Source organism: Grampus griseus, assembly GCF_964374135.1.
Source record: "Grampus griseus genome assembly, chromosome: 1".
Lineage (NCBI taxonomy): Eukaryota > Metazoa > Chordata > Mammalia > Artiodactyla > Delphinidae > Grampus > Grampus griseus.
The window spans coordinates 24,299,134-24,317,016 of NC_139017.1; the positions used below are offsets into that span (position 1 = coordinate 24,299,134).

Consider the following 17,883-nt stretch of genomic DNA (forward strand, 5'->3'; position numbering starts at 1 on the left):
CCTTCTCCACCACAACTTAGCCCAGTACCTTTTGCAAACAAATGTCACGTTCAGAGGTTGCTGTCAATAAAGGAACAAAAATTATGGAGAAAAGGATATTACATTTCTAAAAGACAGCCTTTGACAAAAAACATACGGGAAAGGGTAACAGAAAAGAATAAACTTTCCTGATTAAAAAAACGTGGCCTGCTAGAATCCTACCTCTACCTCCCATTATAATTCTTTTATTTGGAATTTACTATTGTGGATATATTCCACACGTTTGAAGAGTGTGTGGTGCTGGGACTTACTTCAAAGATACTAACAACAAATGAAAGAAATTCCACAATGAAACCCCAGGGTGACCAAACATGCAACACTGACTTGGGGTAAAATTTTGACTTAGAAGATTAGACTAGACCTCGTGAACATCTCTGGCCACGAAAGCACGCTCGGATGTTTAAAAATACAGAGAGGGAAAGAAGCGTTTCCCCAAAAGTCAGGCGCCCACTTTTGGCACGGAAAGCCGGAGCAGGGAGAAAGAAAAACACCGAAGGCAAAGATTATCATTCGGCCGCCGGCAAGCGGATCCAGAAGATAACGCGGCGACTCTCCCGTCACAGTAGACACCCGGCGGGATCGCTACGCGGGCGCTACTTCGGGTACAGACTACCACTCCCGACTCCGCTCTAGGCCCAAGGGCTGGGCAACCAGAGCGGTTTAACGCGCAAGGCATTGTGGGGTTCGTAGTCGTTCTTCCCTTCAGCTCTTTGGAGGTGGGGAGATCCTATTTTACAAAAAAGCCCTGCCCTTCCCCACCCTGCTTCCCTTTCCTCCCTTTCCCTCCCCCACCTTTTTTCGCAGAGAGTTTGAAATTCCCGCAGAGCCGGCGCCCAAGGCCGGAACACTCGCGAGAACTCAGGTCCCAGCGCCGTGATCTCCTTTCCGTCTCCCACTTCTCTCCGCCCTTCCCCGCCGCTCCCCTCCCCTCCTGGTTGTTTGGGACTGTGTGTCGGCCGGGTGGTAATGCGCAAAGACGGGTCATCGCTGCGCGAGCGGAAGAGACAGAGTCGCGTGGGGAAGGGACCCGGGGCCGCGGCGCAGGCAACGACTGCGTTTTAGTCGCTGAGCGGTCGGCCGGCCTGTTGCCGGCGAAGGCGCTCGCGGGGGTTGTGCGGAGGTGTGCGCGCCCTGCCGGTGGCGGCTGTGTCTCTTGGGAGATGCTGTGACGGACCCGCGCGGGAGGAGCTCGCGCCCAGCCTCGCGCCCTCCTGGACTCGGCGGCCGTGGCCGCTCGGTCACCCGCCCTTCTCAGGTAGTGGGAAGGGAAGGAGGAGGTTGGGCCGGGACGGTGGAGGGCTGGTCGGCGCGGCCTGGGCCCGGAGCGGCGGTCCGGCTTCTCTCGCCGCGCCTGGCCCGCCGGGCCCTCCGCGCGCCGGGCCTAGGCCGGACTTGTGGCCGCTCAGCGAGCAGCGGCGGCCCGGCTCGCGGAGCGGCCCGACTCGCGGAGCGGCCCGACTCGCGGAGCTGGCCCGAGGGGGCGAATGCGGGCGTTGGCGGTTGCGGCAAGCTCCAGGGCTGCGGGAGTTTGTTATATAACCTCGGCGGAGCGGCGGCACATGGCGGCGTAGAGGCGCCTCAGGGTCCAACCCCCGCGCCTAACGCGCCGGCAGCCGGGTGCTCACGCCCTCCCGGCGGCCTGGACCGCGGCGCCTCTAACCTACTGTTCTTTGGTGCGGTTGAGACTTTGGCGGGCCTCCCTCCGGGGGAACCTGCTCGTACTTTGAGTCTGTCTTAACATTGGTGTGTGGTCCCCATGCTCCTGGGCCTGGCTGGGATGAGTCCTGGGCGGAGAAGTTTGCCTCGTGATTTGAAAAGTGCAGTGAATTGGTTCGATAAAGGAGATTTAAAATAACTATACATCTTGGAGTGGGTATTAATTTGCCTTGCTTGTGCCACCTGGAAACTTGAGGACAATTACTTTTGTTACTCGTGGACTGGGGGGCGTGGGGAGGTTAATTTGTTCTCAAAGCCAACGAGGTTCAAACTAGCCGTTATTATCTTTTTTCAAATGGGCAGTTTGAGAAGATACTTGATAAGAACCTGGGTCCTTGAGGATAAAATATAGGTCTCTTGGAAACTCTAAACTTGAGTGTATTCTTAAAATATCCTAAAGAGCCAGTAGATGTTAAGGACTTTTCTTTAGTGAGCTTTCATTGATTAAGTCTGTAAGGAGAGAAGAAATTAGGGTAGGTTTACTTATTTTGGAGGATTTGACTAGGGATGACAAGCCCAGCTCAAGTTAATGTTTGAGGCATGCTCTGAGTGTGTTAAGCGCTAGGGAAAGTCTACATTCTCCTCGTACTGTAATTTTTGATTCTAATTTTTCAATAACCTAGTGCCAGAATGTCACCGATTCGCAGTACAGCAATAATTACCAAAAAAAATTTTTTTTCTTTTTTAAAGATTGTTATACAGCAATTTTGGGATGGACACATCTCGATTTAAGAGGACACAAAACATTGTTTCTTTCCTAACCATAAAAATTTTCCGGAGATTTTTCGTTTTCTTCTTCAGAATGAAGTCTCATTTCCCTAGGTTAGGTCAGCGGTCTCTACAGTAAATCTTGTCTGCTGTCCACCCTCAACTGTTCCCGAATTTATGCTTCGGCTATTCCAGAATCATCCCCAATCCTGGGCCCATTTTCTTGAAGATGTACTTTAATGTTCCTTTGCTCCTGTCCTTCAGCCTGGAGTGCCATCGCTGCCTTTTTCAAGTTTTCAGCTTTCAAATCCTCCTTAGCTTAAATGCCATCTTTTCTATACACTCTTTCATTTCTCTTTATCCCAGTTCTTTCCTGGGATCTCACAGAATATACACCTTTATTGTAGCATTTATTTTCATGGTTGATTATGTGTCTCCTAGAATGTAAACTCCTTGAGATCAGGAAGTAGGTCATCTTTCTGCCCTTGCATTCCCTTCCCAACGCGATGTTTTAAAAGTAGTTCGTGATTGGTAACTGTTTGAATTAAGTTTGAAAGAACAACTGCTAAAAGGCTGGACGTTTTTGGGTCCACAGCTAGTTTACATTTATATCATAATTCTTAGTGTTTTTTTTTTAAAGTCAAAATGCATACAAAATGTTTTGTAGAAATATTCGCTCAGTATATGGTGCATTATAATTATTGAACAACTAGATTAAAGTTTTATTTTCTGTTGTGGAGTTTAGCAGCCTTCTAGGATGTGTGTATTTCACACAACTGATTTTTCGTATTGTGTCAATATCTTTCCTAGTACTTTTGCAAATTTTGCTTTGCTTCTTAATATTGAAGCAATGTATACTTAAAAACAAGTGGGATCCAGTATTAAGCTTTTTTTTTTTAAGAATCAATTTAATTAATTAATTTATTTTTGGTTGCATTGGGTATTTGTTGCTGCGCGTGGGCTTTCTCTGGTTGTGGTGAGCGGGAGGCTACTCTTCGTTGTGGTGCGCGGGCTTCTTATTGTGGCTTCTTGTTGCGGAGCACGAGCTCTGGGCGTGTGGACTTCAGTAGTTGTGGCGCACAGGCTTAGCTGCCCCGCGGCATGTGGGATCTTCCCGGACCAGGGCTCGAACCCTTGTCCCCTGCCTTGGCAGGCGGATTCTTAACCACTGCACCACCAGGGAAGTCCCTGAGCTTTCTCTTTTTAATACACTTTATTTTTTAGAGCATTTTTAAGTTCACAGCAAAATTGAGTGGCAGGCACAGAGATTTCCGGTATATGCTTTCCCTGCTCCTATTCATGCATAACTTCTCCCATTATCAACATCCCCTACTAGACTGGAACATTTGTTGCAATTGATGAACCTGCACTGACACATCCTCACCCAAAGTCCATAGTTTACTATTCATTCTTGGTGTTGCACATTCTATGGATTTGGGTCAATGTCTAATGGCATGTATCCACCATTATGATATCATTCAGAGTAGTTTCACCACCCTAGAAATCCTCTGTGCTCCCCTCTCTATCCCTCCCTCTCTACTAATTCCTGGCAATCACTGATCTTTTTGTCTCCATAGTTTTACCTTTTTCAGAATTGTCTTATAGTTGGAATTATGCACTATGTAGCTTTTTCAGATTGGCTTCTTTCACTTTGCAATACGCATTTAAGTTTCTTCCACGTCTTTTCTTGGCTTGTAACTCTTTACAGCACTACATAATATTCCATTGTTTGGATGTACCACTGTTTATCAGTTCACCTGCTGAAGGACATCTTGATTGATTCCAGGTTTTGACGATTATTAATAAAACTGTTAAAAATATGCATGTGCAGGTTTTTGTGTTTTATATAAGTTTTCAGCTCCTTTGGGTAAATACTAAGGAGCGTGATCACCAGATCATATGGTAAGAATATGTTTAGTTTTGTAAGAAACTGCCCAACTGTCTTCCAAAGTGGCAGTACCATTTTGCATTCCCAGCATCAATGAATGAGAGTTCCTGTTACTCCACATTCTCACCACCATTTGGTTGTTGTCAGCGTCCGGATTTTGGCCATTCTAGTAAGTGTGTAGTGGTAGGTCATTGTCTGAATTTGCATTTTCCTGATGACATAAGATGTGGAGCATCTTTTCATGTGCTCATTTGCCATCTGTATATCTTCTTTATTGAGGTGTCTGTTAGATCTTTGGCCATTTTTTAATTGGGTTGTTTGTTTTCTTGTTGGGTTTTAAGAATATTGAGTTTTTAAAAATTGATTATATTTATTGTTCAACATGTCTTTTCCTGTCCCTGCTAGTATCTTGCTATCCTAATTTATGACATGGTTAGGACCTGTTAGTTGCAAGGCATTGTGACCCTCTGGAATTCACAGGAATAAGGTATGATTTTTGTCTTTTAGGAATTCATAGTATTGTGGGGAAGACCGGCAAATACAAATAACGGATTTCAAAAATTATTTTTAGGATTGCTAACATAAATGTGGAAAGGAGTGAGCTCAGAGATGAGATTAAATAGGAAAAGGATTGATCTACCCAGACCACACTGGGAATCTAGTCCTTAAATGGGGCTTTGGCAGAAGGAGGTAGAGGAGGGAACAGTATAAATAAAAGAATGAATATGCGAGGCAATAGCAAACTGATGAAGGAAGGGGCGTGGGGAGACAAACATTGTAAAGATAGTCTGAGACTGCCAGATTGTGGAGGGCCTTGATTACCTGTGGCTGAAGATGTCAGTTTTTATATTCAGTAGGGGAGGCATTGAAGGTTTTTGTGAAGGGAGTGAAAATCCATCTGTACTTTATAAAGACAGTGGACAATATTTTCATTGAAATTAGGCACAATTTTCTTGCTCTGCCTATCTAGACCTTGGAAGGATTTGAAACTTTGTAAATTACTTTTTAGAGGTTGTCAATACTGGCATGTCAGGCTAGGACTGTACTTAATTTTGTACAGTACTGACCATAGCTGCTTAATGTATTTTTGTGAAGACGTATATATAGATATGTCTTTATATAAGATGTTCTTTCTAATATAATATTTAGAAGTTCTCATCATTGTGCTTAAAATGTTAAAATTCACACTGTAAATATGGGATTTGAAAGGTCTGGAAACCAGAAGCCAATTTTTGCCCTATAGATTCAAAGGCTAACTTCTAAATTTGGAAAACTTTTTCTTTCACTCACTGAACCTTTTTTTGAACTCCTGTGTGTCAGAATTGACCCCTTTATTGTTATGAAATGACCCTCTTTATCCCTGGTAAAATTCTTTGCTCTGAATTCTACTTTTAAAATTAATTAATTAATTAATTAGACTGTGTCAGGTCTTAACTGTGGCATGCAGGATCTTTGTTGCGGCATGCGGGATCCTTCATTGTGGTGCCTGGGCCCTCTAGTTGTGGTGCGTGGGCACCAGAGCGCGTGGGCTCAGTAGTTGCAGCACTTGGGCTCTCTAGTTGTGGTGAGTGGGCTCTAGAGCAGCAGTTGCAGCACACGGGCTTAGTTGCCCTGTGGCATGTGGGATCTTAGTTCTCCGAGCAGGGATCAAACCCGCGTCCTCTGCATTGGAAGGCAGACTCTTAAACGCTGGACCACCAGGGAAGTCCCATGAATTCTACTTTGACATTAATAAGCTGCTTCTGCTTTTTTTTATTGTTAGCATGATATATCTTCCATTATTTTACTTTTAACCTATCTAAGCTTTTTATTTAAACTTTGTCTTGCTTTTTTATCCAGTCTGACTGATCTTTGCTTTTTAATTAGAATATTAAAGTCATTTTGTTAATGTAATTAGTGATGTAATATGGTTAGGTTTCAATCTACCATCTTCCTATTTTTTTATTTGTCCCACTTGTTCTTTTTAAAATTTTTTATTTTATATTGGTGTATAGTTGATTAACAATGTTGTATTAGTTTCAGGTGTACAGGAAGGTGATTCAATTATACGTATACATGTATCTATTCTTTTTCAGATTCTTTTCCCATTTAGCCATTTGTTCTTTCTCTTTTTATAGCATTTTTGAATTAACTTTTTTTATGTTGATATTTTATTTTTCATTGGCTTATTATTATCTGTGTGTGTGTGTGTTTAATGTTTATTTTAAGGTTTCTAGTGTCCATCTTTAAATTACTATAGTCTGTTTTCAAACAACATAGCATTTCGTGTATAGTGTTAAGAACCTTGTAACAATATGCTTCTATTTCTCCTCTCTAGGCCTTTGTGCCATTGTGTCATTTGTTTTCCTTGTAAATATGTTATAAACTCCTCAATATATTGCTGTCACTTTTGCTTCGAATAAACAATTGTCTTTTAAAGAGATTAAAAATAAGAAAAAAAAGTGTTTTGACCTTTTTTGGAAGTCTGTATTCTTTTACGTAATCCAGATATCCATCTGGTATCATTTTGCTTCTGCCTGAAGGAATTCTTAAACATTCCTTGTAGTGCAGATCTACTGGTGACTATCTTTTCAGTTCTTCTGTGTCTGAAGTGGCTTTCTTTTGCCTTCATTTTTTAAAATTTATTTTTTAAAATATTTATTAATTTATTTATTTTTTGGCTGCGTTGGGTCTTTGTTGCTGCACACGGGCTTTCTCTAGTTGCGGCAAGTGGGGGCTACTCTTCATTGCGGTGCACGGGCTTCTCATTGTTGTGCCTTCTCTTGTTGCAGAGCATGGGCTCTAGGCACATGGGCTTCAGTAGTTGTGGCACACAGGCTCAGTGGTTGTGGCTCGCAGGCTCAGTAGTTGTGGCACATGGGCTTAGTTGCTCCATGGCATGTGGGTTCTTCCCGGACCAGGGCTCGAACCTGTGTCCCCTGCATTGGCAGGTGGATTCTTAACAACTACACCACCAGGGAAGCCCTGCCTTCATTTAAAAAAGATATTTTCACTGGATATAGAATTATAGGTTGACAGCTTGCTTTTTTTCAGAACTTAAAATACATTGTTCCACTTTTTTTTTTTTTTTTTTTTTTGCGGTACGCGGGCCTCTCACTGTTGTGGCCTCTCTCGTTGCGGAGCACAGGCTCCGGACGCGCAGGCCCAGCGGCCATGGCTCACGGGCCTAGCCGCTCCGCGGCACGTGGGATCCTCCCGGACCGGGGCACGAACCCGTGTCCTCTGCATCAGCAGGCGGACTCCCAACCACTGCGCCACCAGGGAAGCCCATTGTTCCACTTTTCTGGCTTGCATTGTTTTCAGTGAGGTGTCTCGTAATTCTTTGTTGCTCTGCAGTGTGCTACTTTAATATTTTCTCTTTGTCCCTTGATTAGGATGTATTAATATTTTGGTAGCGTTTCTTCATGTTTCTCATGCTTGAAGTTTACTGACCTTTTTGATTTATGAGTTTGTAGTTTTCATCAAATTTAGGAATAATTTGGCCATTAGTTTTCCAGATGTTTCTGTCCTCTCCTTTTGGAGATTCCTATTACACATATTAGGTCACTTGAGGTTGCCTCATAGCTCAGTGATGCTCTCTTCTTTTGCTCCTCACCCCAGCCTTTTTTCTTTCTGTGCTTCATTTTATTTAGATAGCTCCTACTGTGGGTGTTTAAGTTAACTAATATTTTCTGTGTCTAAGCTGTTAATCCCATCCAGTGTATTTCTCATCTCTGGACATTTAATTTAGACGTTTTTATATCTTCCAAGTCTTTCCTTAACATGTTTATGATTTCCTCTATCTTGTTGGACTTAGGGCCTATAGCTAGAATAACTGATTTACTGTTCTCATCTAATAATTCTAACTTCTGTGTGATTTCTAGGTCCGTTTCTATTTGTTGTTGTTTTTTCCCCTTATTATGGGTCACATTTTCCTGCTTTTTGCATGCCTGACAGTTTTTGATTGGATGCCAGACATGATGAATTTTACTTTCTTGAGTACTGAATATTTTTGCAATCATTTATATATTCTTGAGCTTTGTTTTGGGATGCAGCTAAGTCTCTTGGAAACAGTTTGATTCTTTTGAGGCTTGCTTTTTGAGCTTTAGACCAGAGCAGCCTTTAGACGAGGGCTAATTTTTCTCCCCACTCCTGAAGCAGTCAGTACCTTTCTGAGTACTCTACTCATTGCCCATGTATTAGGCTTTTTTTTCACTCTGGAGCTATACCTGGGCGTGCATACACTTTGGGGATTGTTTCTCCTCTGCTTTTCCAATGATTTATTTCTTGGCTTCTGGTAGTTTCCTTACATGCTTATATTAACCATGTGAAGATTCAGGAGAACCCACTGCAAATCTCCGGAGCTCTTTGTATGACCCTTTGTACTGCAGTACTCTGTCCTTTGAATTCTAGCTACCTTTGGAATTCTCAACTCTGTCTTCTCAACTCAAGGCGACCCTTGGGCTCTATGTGGGTTCCCCCTCTCTGCTCTGTGTTCTGGATACACGCTATACACGGTAACCTGGGACAGTCCTAGAAGTCATCTTGTTTGTTTTTCTTTTCTTAGGGACCACTGTCCTGTGCTACCTATTGTCTGGTGTCTGAACAACTTGTTTTCACATATTTCGTTTCTTTTTTTTAGGTGGGAGAATATATTGGGAATGGAAATTACAATTCTCTTTTTAAATATTGCGATTGTTTGAGCCACTACTTCCACGTCGTAATCTTTGTTTTACATTAAAAAGAGCATAACAGAAAACACATCCAGCCTGAGAAATGGAACATTTATTATATTTCTTTTTCAAAAAATTGATTATTGTGCACCTTTCAGATGAATTTTAGAATCACTTTGTGGAAGTCATCTCATAATTCTGTTGGTTGATTGATTTGCATTGATCATGGAACTTTTTTGCCTAATGTCCATGAACACTCCAGTGACTATACTTTGGGAAAAGCTACCCAAAGTGTACAGAATTTTGGAGGTTTTAGCTTCAGAGAAATGATTTGGGTTTTAAGTTTAATAGGAAAAATGTGTTAACTTCAGTTTACCATTACACTGTTTTTTTTAAATCAAGACTAGAGAAGGCCATCAGAGGTGAAACCAACATAATAACAATGTGATTGTGGCCTTTCCTACCTAAATTTGTGTAAAATTTTCTTTGGTACTAAAATACTTAGGAGGAGAGGGATACAATCACTTTATGAAAACAATGCTTTCAGCATCTAAAGCTTGAGCCTAGGACCATCATGTATATATAAGATGTTAATATAATTATAAGAGGCTAAAGGTCATTACTTCTCACTGACTATATGTTATAGTAGTAATAGTCTAATTACTTTATATTTGATTATACTTTTAGATCTGTTTTGGATTTAAAAAAAACTTACACTTTAACTAGGAAGTCTCAAACACAACTTTTTTTGAGTTTTTTGAGTTAATGGTGACATACATGTTTTTTGACGTAGTTGATCAGATTTTTGTCCAGAAAATAGCATTCATAGCCTGGACAGAAAATTATAACTCATGTTTTTGAGTAACCTTTTCAAATCTATTTTTTCTTTTCACATAAATTGGTAGTGAGAATAAGTACTTGCCAATTGTAGAATGACCAGAAAGAACAGGAGACTGGAGATCAAAAGACCATTAGTCTAGGGCTTCCCTGGTGGCGCAGTGGTTGAGAGTCCGCCTGCCGATGCAGGGGACACGGGTTCGTGCCCCATCCCACGGCTGGGCCCGTGGGCCATGGCCGCTGAGCCTGTGCATCCAGAGCCTGTGCTCCGCAACGGGAGAGGCCACAACAGTGAGAGGCCTGCGTACCGCAAAAAAAAAAAAAGACCATTAGTCTAGTTTTGATAAAGCCTGAGTCACTAGGAAGAGAAATAATGGACTAGAAGGCAGAGGTTTTTTGTTTGTTTGTTTGTTTGTTTTGTAAAATGGGCAGTTTTTGGTGACCACTTGTATTGCAGGGTAAGGGGAGGAAAAGGAAACCATTTATTCATGTAGTCAACCAATATTCTTTGCCCCCTCCAGCGTGGAAACTACTTGGATTAAAATAAGTAAGATCGAATCTGTCCCCTTAGAACTTTCTAGTTGGGTATACAAAGAGGAAATTATAGAGTGCGATAAGTACCATCCATGATAGGGGAAGTACCAGGTTTATCAGGAGCAAATGAAATTGTAACTTAACCCGGGCAAGGAAAATTTTTTTTGAAGAATCATTGTTTTAACCAAGTCCTCAAAGTTTCTGGGTAGGTGATGGAATCATTAACTGAGAGAAGAAACAGAAGAAAAGGAACAAATCTGTAGAGAGGAGGGAGATTGTTTCATTTTGGAAATGTTGAATTTGAGGTGCAGTGGAAGCATCCACATAGAGAATGGTTAGTAGTGTCTGTTACTTTGGAAAAAATATGGTGTTGCTGTCGTACAGTATTTGAAGCCATGGAGTAGCAGGGATCTCTTTCTCCTGGTGATCTGGTGTGATACGATAATGAGGTAAAGTTTTTTACCTGTAGGAAATAAAAATTCTAGAATTACCAAGTCAAAAGATTTGTCCGCATAAAATTAGGGCCTGGCAAATTATCTTCCAAAAAGGCTTTGGGGGTTTATGTTTCTGCAAGAGTGTATAAGCACATGTGTGTTTTCTCTATACCTTTAACAGTGATTGGCAAAAATGGTATCATGATTTAACATGGCATTTTCTTGATTGTTAGTGAATATTAGGTTGATTTGCACCTTCTTCCCATCTTAGATTATATAAATATCTCCTGTATTTTCAAAGTTTTTTGTTTTAGATTTTTTTGTTTTTAAAAAGTTCTTTACTTAATTCATTTTATAAAAATGAAAAACATTTTAAAAAAATCCAAGCCATACCAAAAAAGTATAAAGAAAGGAACAAATCACCCCAAATTTGGGTCACACAAAAGTAAATAGTACTAATGTTTTGTATTTCAGACATCTCTGTAGTCAGATATATAGGTATAAGATTTCATACAGAGACTAGTTTTATGAAATGCAATAGACTATAAATGTTATTTTTTAGGAAATTAATTTTATAAGAAAAAACTAAAATTAAAGGACAGGAATTATTAAGCTTATGATAATTCTTTTAACACATCAGTCATTTCTTTATAAGAGTGGTGTTTGGGTTTTTTTGTTTTTTTTTTTTTTTAAAGAAAGATCTGTTAAGAGTGGCTGTTAACTATTGTTTTGACATAGGTTTCAGTTTGATAGTATTGATTTTATTTTCTGAGAATGGCTTGGGCTGAGTGTTACAATTGTGTGTAGTCCCTGCTGGGTAACCATGTACCTAGTAAAATGACTTGTAGTTGGTATTACTCTCCTGCCAGGGAGACTCCTTTGGATGTTAATGCCTTTCTCCCAATAAAGCAGCACAGTGCCCTGGAAGATGGCCCACTGATGAGGTTCAATGGTATGTAGTATGTAATGAGAGGCTTCTAGACCTGGAATTTTCCTAGGGTTATCTATTCACCCTTTTAGTTTACTTCTTTCCAAACTGAAGGATATTAGAATTCTATGGATTTTTTGAACTCACCTTCTTTCTTCTGTATTGTTTCATGATGTACACACACACACATATACTTTTATTCATTTTCTAGATATTAGGGGAGGAGTGTGTAGTATGTGTGTGGGTAATGTGTGTATAAGTTTGCTCTACCAATGTGTAACTTCTTTGCTGGAACAAATTGTACTGGTAACATTAATTGAATAGTCCATACTTCTGCTCCGATTTGAAATACCCAAATATGCTTATATCATCTACTAAATTTTTGTGGTTCTGTGTCTAAATTATCTGTTTCATTGATCGATTTGTCCATTACTAGCATATTATTATTACAGTTTTAATTATTATAATGTATTGAATAATAATATGTTTTTATAATCTGATAAAGCAAATTTCTCTTTATTTTGTTTGGTTATTTTTAGTATTTTCCTATTAAGGAAACTTTCTACTAATATATACGTTCTTGTGTATGCCTCTTCCTATATATATTTTCAACTTGGATATGTAACAAAGTCTAAAATAAGTCAAATGTCTCTTCATTCTCAAGACAACAAGAGGATTACAGATGCTTTATTTAAATCCAGTACTTGACCATTATTATTGTTGCTGTTATGTTGTCCATATTTTAGATTTTTCCATTTATTTACCAGTACTTTGACACACCATTCTTTTGTGTCTCAGAAGTTGTGTCTGATCATTATTCTACCTGAAGCCTTCTTTTAGAATTCCCTTTAAGGGAGGATCTGTTTGTGCTAAACTCAGTTTTTGTCCAAAAATGTGTTTTCATATTTGTTTTTGAGGATAATTTCAGTGATATATAAACTGTATGTTGACAACTATTTTTGCTTAGAATTTTGAAGATATTCCAGACTTCTGACTTCCACTGTTGTTGAAAAGTCATTTCTTTTTATTTGACCTAGGATTCACTGGTCTTCCTGATTTCAGAGAATTAGTTTGTCTCTACAAATCTGGGAAATATCTTTTAGAATATTGCCTCCTCCTTGCCATTCATGTTATATTTTGGGGGGATTCTGAATAAACGTATGTTAGATTTTCTCCCTGTATTGCCTGTAACTTTTAACTACTCATCTCTTTGTCTCTCTGTGCTACATTTTCTCTCTCCACTGCTTTTCTTATCTTTTGAGTTTGTTTTTATTGACTTAAGTAGGTACAAAAGAATATTTGTAAGTTATGGAGAACCGTGATGCAAAGAATACCTATGTTCTCGCTACCAAGTTTTAGAAAAAGAAAATTACCATTACCTGGAGTCCCTTGTGTATTCTCCATTCCATTCCCCTTTCTCTCCTCTCATGGGTAGCTACTATTGTGGACTTTGTATTTATGGTTTCCTTTGTGTTATTCATACTATTGCTACATGTGTTTGTATTCTTAGGAAATATTTTTTTTAGTTTTGTAGTCTTTTAAACTTTATATAAATGTAATTCTGCATGTATTTTCTCTACTTTTGTTTAATAATATACTCTGATGTTTGTTCATATTGTTGCACTGTAGCTGCTACATTCTCATTGCTCCATTGAGGTTTTTTCCCCATTGAGTTCTAAATTTTACTTCATTTTTCATTCCAGAAGTTCTTTTTTCCCCCCCAAATCTACTTGACCAATTTTCATTATAATATATATATATATATATATATATTTTTTTTTTTTTGGTACGCGGGCCTCTCCCATCGCGGAGCACAGGCTCCGGACGCGCAGGCTCAGCGGCCATGGCTCACGGGCCCAGCTGCTCTGCGTCATGTGGGATCTTCCCGGACTGGGGCACGAACCTGGGTCCCCTGCATCAGCAGGCGGACTCTCAACCACTGCGCCACCAGGGAAGCCCCTTCATTATAATTTTTAAAGTTTATTCCTCATTAGCAAACTAAATCTTTGATTTCTTTAAACCTATTAAACATACTTATTTTCTGTTCTCTGATCTTTTCAGTATCTGAATGAAGTCTTTGATAGCCTGATTCTGCTGGCTGTTGATCCTGATATCCTTGTTAAAGTTTTGTAATTTTGATTGTAAGCTCATTTTCTTTGGAACTTCATCTTTGAGAACTCTTTGAGATTCCAAAGAGTTCAGTTCAAATATTTGGTGGTTTCTGTGGGTTGCTTGGAGCATTACCAACCTGAAACTACTTTATAATATTCTTCACCTGAGTATTTTCTGGTACCATAGCTTGAATTCTGGCCACTAATTTGTATGAAGGGAAATTTTCTTTTTCTGTGTAGAAACTTTCAGCCATGGTCAAAATGAGCAGCTTTATTGCTCGCAGTCCTGCACAGAGGGTGTTTGTCTCATTCACCTTTATGCTGATGATATAGCCCTATGGAGTTTAATGGGGGTGGGGGGGTTAGCCCTAAGCTTTTTCTTCAGCCTCTGTGGACCTCAGGATGCTCAAAACAAGATCAGGGTCACCAGAACCGGATTTAGTAGCTAACCCTCAAGACCCAAGCCAGCTTATATATTTTCCAAAATTCCTACTGTTTCCACTTTTGGCTTTGCCAACTCCGTAATCTTTCAAAAAGATACTTTTATGTTTCAGCCATCATTTTTCATTGTTTACAATGGAAGAGTCATTTAGAAAATCTACTGTTGTATACATTGTAAATGAAAGATAATTTTAGATTTTTTTCTGTGCAGTTAAAGACATGTGCCGAACTCAATTCCTGAGGTTACTGTGGGTTTGGACATTTTTCATGCACTTTCTCCTTTTTTACTGTAGTGGTAACTTTCCTAAAATAATAGCAATTTTTCCTGTTTTGTGTGTGAAATGTTCTTTGAGAGTAAATGAAGCAATAAGATTAATTGCGTTGAACCCAGTCTTCGAAGAATCTAGGCACTCATATATGTCCTTAGGACATCTGGCTTAATGAATCTTTACCCTCCTAAGGCTGTTTGGGAAATACTTTCTTAGGAGAGAATGTCTCAGACCCAAAGCACATAATGTGTAGTTCATAATCAGATTTTAGTTTCAGTTTGTTTACTTTTGTATGGTAGCTTTTTCTTTTTCTTTTCTTTTTTCCCTTTCCCCTTGGTTAGAGATAATCAGGTGTCTTATAGTACAAATATATCATAATAATCGTACTTTAAAAAATGTTTGCAGTGGAAGTATGCGAGACCTAACAGCCCAAGTGACTGTAACAGCACAATTCCCAGAAGTGACTATCCAAGCCCTTGGAGAAGATGAAATAACATTAGAATCTGTGCTTCGTGGAAAGTTTGCTGCAGGTAAAATAATGTTGCTGAAAATTTAGCAACATTATTGCTAAATTTAATAAGATTAATAATAAACATATATTAAGATAAATAATATTAAGCATATATTGCAGTTCCTTTAAAGTGGAAGAAAAAAAGCAGAACTGCTTAGAGTGGTCTTATATAACTATATTACATCTACAACTACATATGTGTTAATTTCTACCTACTTGAGCACATTGTCATTGAATCTCCTGGGGTATTACAGTTCATTTTTCCTTTTTGCAATACCATATATTTTATATCTCTTAATATTGAGTATCTGCATTTGGAAAGTAGAAATGATACATGGCTGGTTTTCCTTTATAATTAGTAAGTTTTATCGGTGATGAGTTTAGATTAGAACGTGAACAGTCTTACGAGTAGAAAAACCTGATTGTAGTGCCCTAGGTGATACAATATATTCTGAAAGTCTTATTTCTTAATTCTATTAATCTGAACAAGATCTTAATAATAATGATGTTTTACATTATATAATACAGCAGAGAATTAGACCAGAGAAGCCATTAAATTATGGATTTCAGTCTAGTGAAATATGTTGCAGAAGACTTTTCTGAAAATGAATTTTATAGCCGTCCTGCCTAGCAGGAAGACAACAAAACGTATAGATCAGTAATTTAGCTATTTATAGTGCTATTCTCTTGAATATTGAAGGTAATAACAGTACTACTCTTACATACTAGGTACTGTAACAACTTTTCATTGAGGTAACTACTAGGTTTCTCTAATTAGGCACTATTCTATGTAACTGAGAATCAAATAGGTTAAGTAACTTGGTCCCAGTTACATAGAAAGCAAGTGGCAAAAATGAGCTTTGAACCCATGCATTCTTGGTCCCCACTGTGCCATGCTATTTTTTTTAAAACTCTTTAGTCTCTCTCAGCTATAATCTAGTATATACAGCTATTTATTTGGATGCATGGTAGACATCACAAATTTAGTAGTAAAAATTAACATCATTCATCTAGCTGTTCAAGGGAAAATTCAGGGTCTAGTTCTTGATTTTTCTGTATTACTCACCTGCCTATATATTATTCATCAGCACGTAAATCCTTTTAGTTCTGCCTCTGAGATGAATCTCCAGTCAATCCCCTTTTCTCTATTCATGGCCACCATAAGCATAAGGTACCATCTCCCTACTTCTGCTCTGGTCCCACCTTATTGTCCATTCTCTGCTTAGCATCTGGACTAACATTTAAAAATGTAAATCAGATTGTCACTGTCCTGCTTAAAACCCTCCAGTTACTTTAGATTGCATGAAGAATAAAATCCAGACATGACTAGTCAGAGGCCAAGAAGGGCTTCTGATATTTCCTATTATTATACTGGTTATGTCTCGTCTTCTCAGATTTTGAACTCTTCAGTGACAGAATCATGAGTTATACTTTTATAACTCCCATAGCACCTAGTTTAACTCTTAAGGTATAATGTAGTAAAAATATGAGTTTGGGAGTTAAACAGACTTGCGATCCACTTCTGGCTCTGGTATTTGTAGCCATGTGGGTTTTGGGCAAGTCATTCATTCATACAGTTGTATGAAAGTTTAGTTGCCTTATTTCTGTATTGAGGTGTAACAAGGAGTAAGTGAGATAATGTATTTAAGCATATAACATGGTACCTTTACTGAATGGTTACTTTATTATTATTGCATTAGTAGTTGTTCAGTTTATTTTACTAATTAGAGGACCACTCTTCTGTAAATGCTTAGATTTCAGTTTGGAGATAATGGCTGTATATTATATATGTAAAAGAGCTAACTGCTATTTAGTTTTGTTGTATATATACAATATTAAAATAAGCAACATTTTTGTTTTTTTTCTTCTAGGGAAAAATGGACTTGCTTGCTTGGCTTGTGGTCCGCAACTTGAGGTAGTAAACTCTCTAACAGGAGAGCGGTTGTCTGCATATAGATTCAGTGGAGTGAATGAACAGCCTCCTATAGTCCTAGCTGTGAAAGAATTCTCTTGGCAGAAGAGAACTGGATTGTTAATTGGATTGGAAGAAGCAGAAGGGAGTGTTCTCTGTCTTTATGACCTTGGTTTATCAAGAGTGGTTAAAGCAGTTGTTCTTCCTGGAAGGGTAGGTACTGCTTAAGATATGTGGACATTCTGCTTTCAAAACCGAACCCCTGCTGGTTACATGGGTGTGTTCACTTTGTGAAAATTCATTGAGCTATATACATTTGTAATTAGATTACTTTTATGGAAGTTTGTTGTTTTTCATTAAAAAGTTTAAAATAAAGAGGTTAAAAATATATTATCAAAACAACATAACATTTAAAATAAAACTTTCTTTGGACAAAGAAGATGTGGGGTGTGTGTGTGTGTGTATACACACACACACACACACACACACACATATACACACAATGGAATATTACTCAGCCATCAAAAAGAATGAAATAATGCCATTTGCAGCAACACGGATGGACCTAGAGATTATCATACAAAGCAAAGTAAGTCAGAAATATTAGAAAGTCTAATGTTTAGACTCTAAAATATTTCAGTGTATCATATTTTAGACTCCACATATGATATCACTTATATGTGGAGTCTAAAATATGATACAAATCAACATATCTATGAAACAAAAACAGACTCAGAGATAGAACAGACTGTGGTTGCCACAGGTGGGATAGGGGTGGGTCGGGGAGGGAAGGGATGGGAGCTTGATATTCAGAGAGACAAGCTATTATGTACAGGATGGATAAACGACAGGGTCCTGCCGTATAGCGCAGGGAACTGTATTCAATATCCTGTGACAGACCAT

The 17,883-nt window shown here is 39.0% G+C and overlaps 1 protein-coding gene across 5 annotated transcripts in view; it reads left to right on the top strand.

The window, feature by feature from the left end:
• The first annotated feature begins 960 nt into the window (after nucleotides 1–960).
• Nucleotides 961–17,883, top strand: part of AHCTF1 (AT-hook containing transcription factor 1) — an 84,011-nt gene continuing 67,088 nt past the window's right edge. For 4 of the 5 annotated variants that reach the window (XM_082655773.1, XM_082655774.1, XM_082655776.1 and 1 more), the window contains exons 1-2: nucleotides 14,811–15,087; nucleotides 16,940–17,193. In XM_082655773.1, the coding sequence (XP_082511899.1) occupies nucleotides 14,850–15,087; nucleotides 16,940–17,193 (492 nt within the window). In that variant the 5' untranslated portion in view covers nucleotides 14,811–14,849. Of the gene's footprint in view, nucleotides 1,295–14,810; nucleotides 15,088–16,939; nucleotides 17,194–17,883 lie in introns of those variants that run through there. The other variant, XM_082655775.1, reaches the window with a different exon arrangement.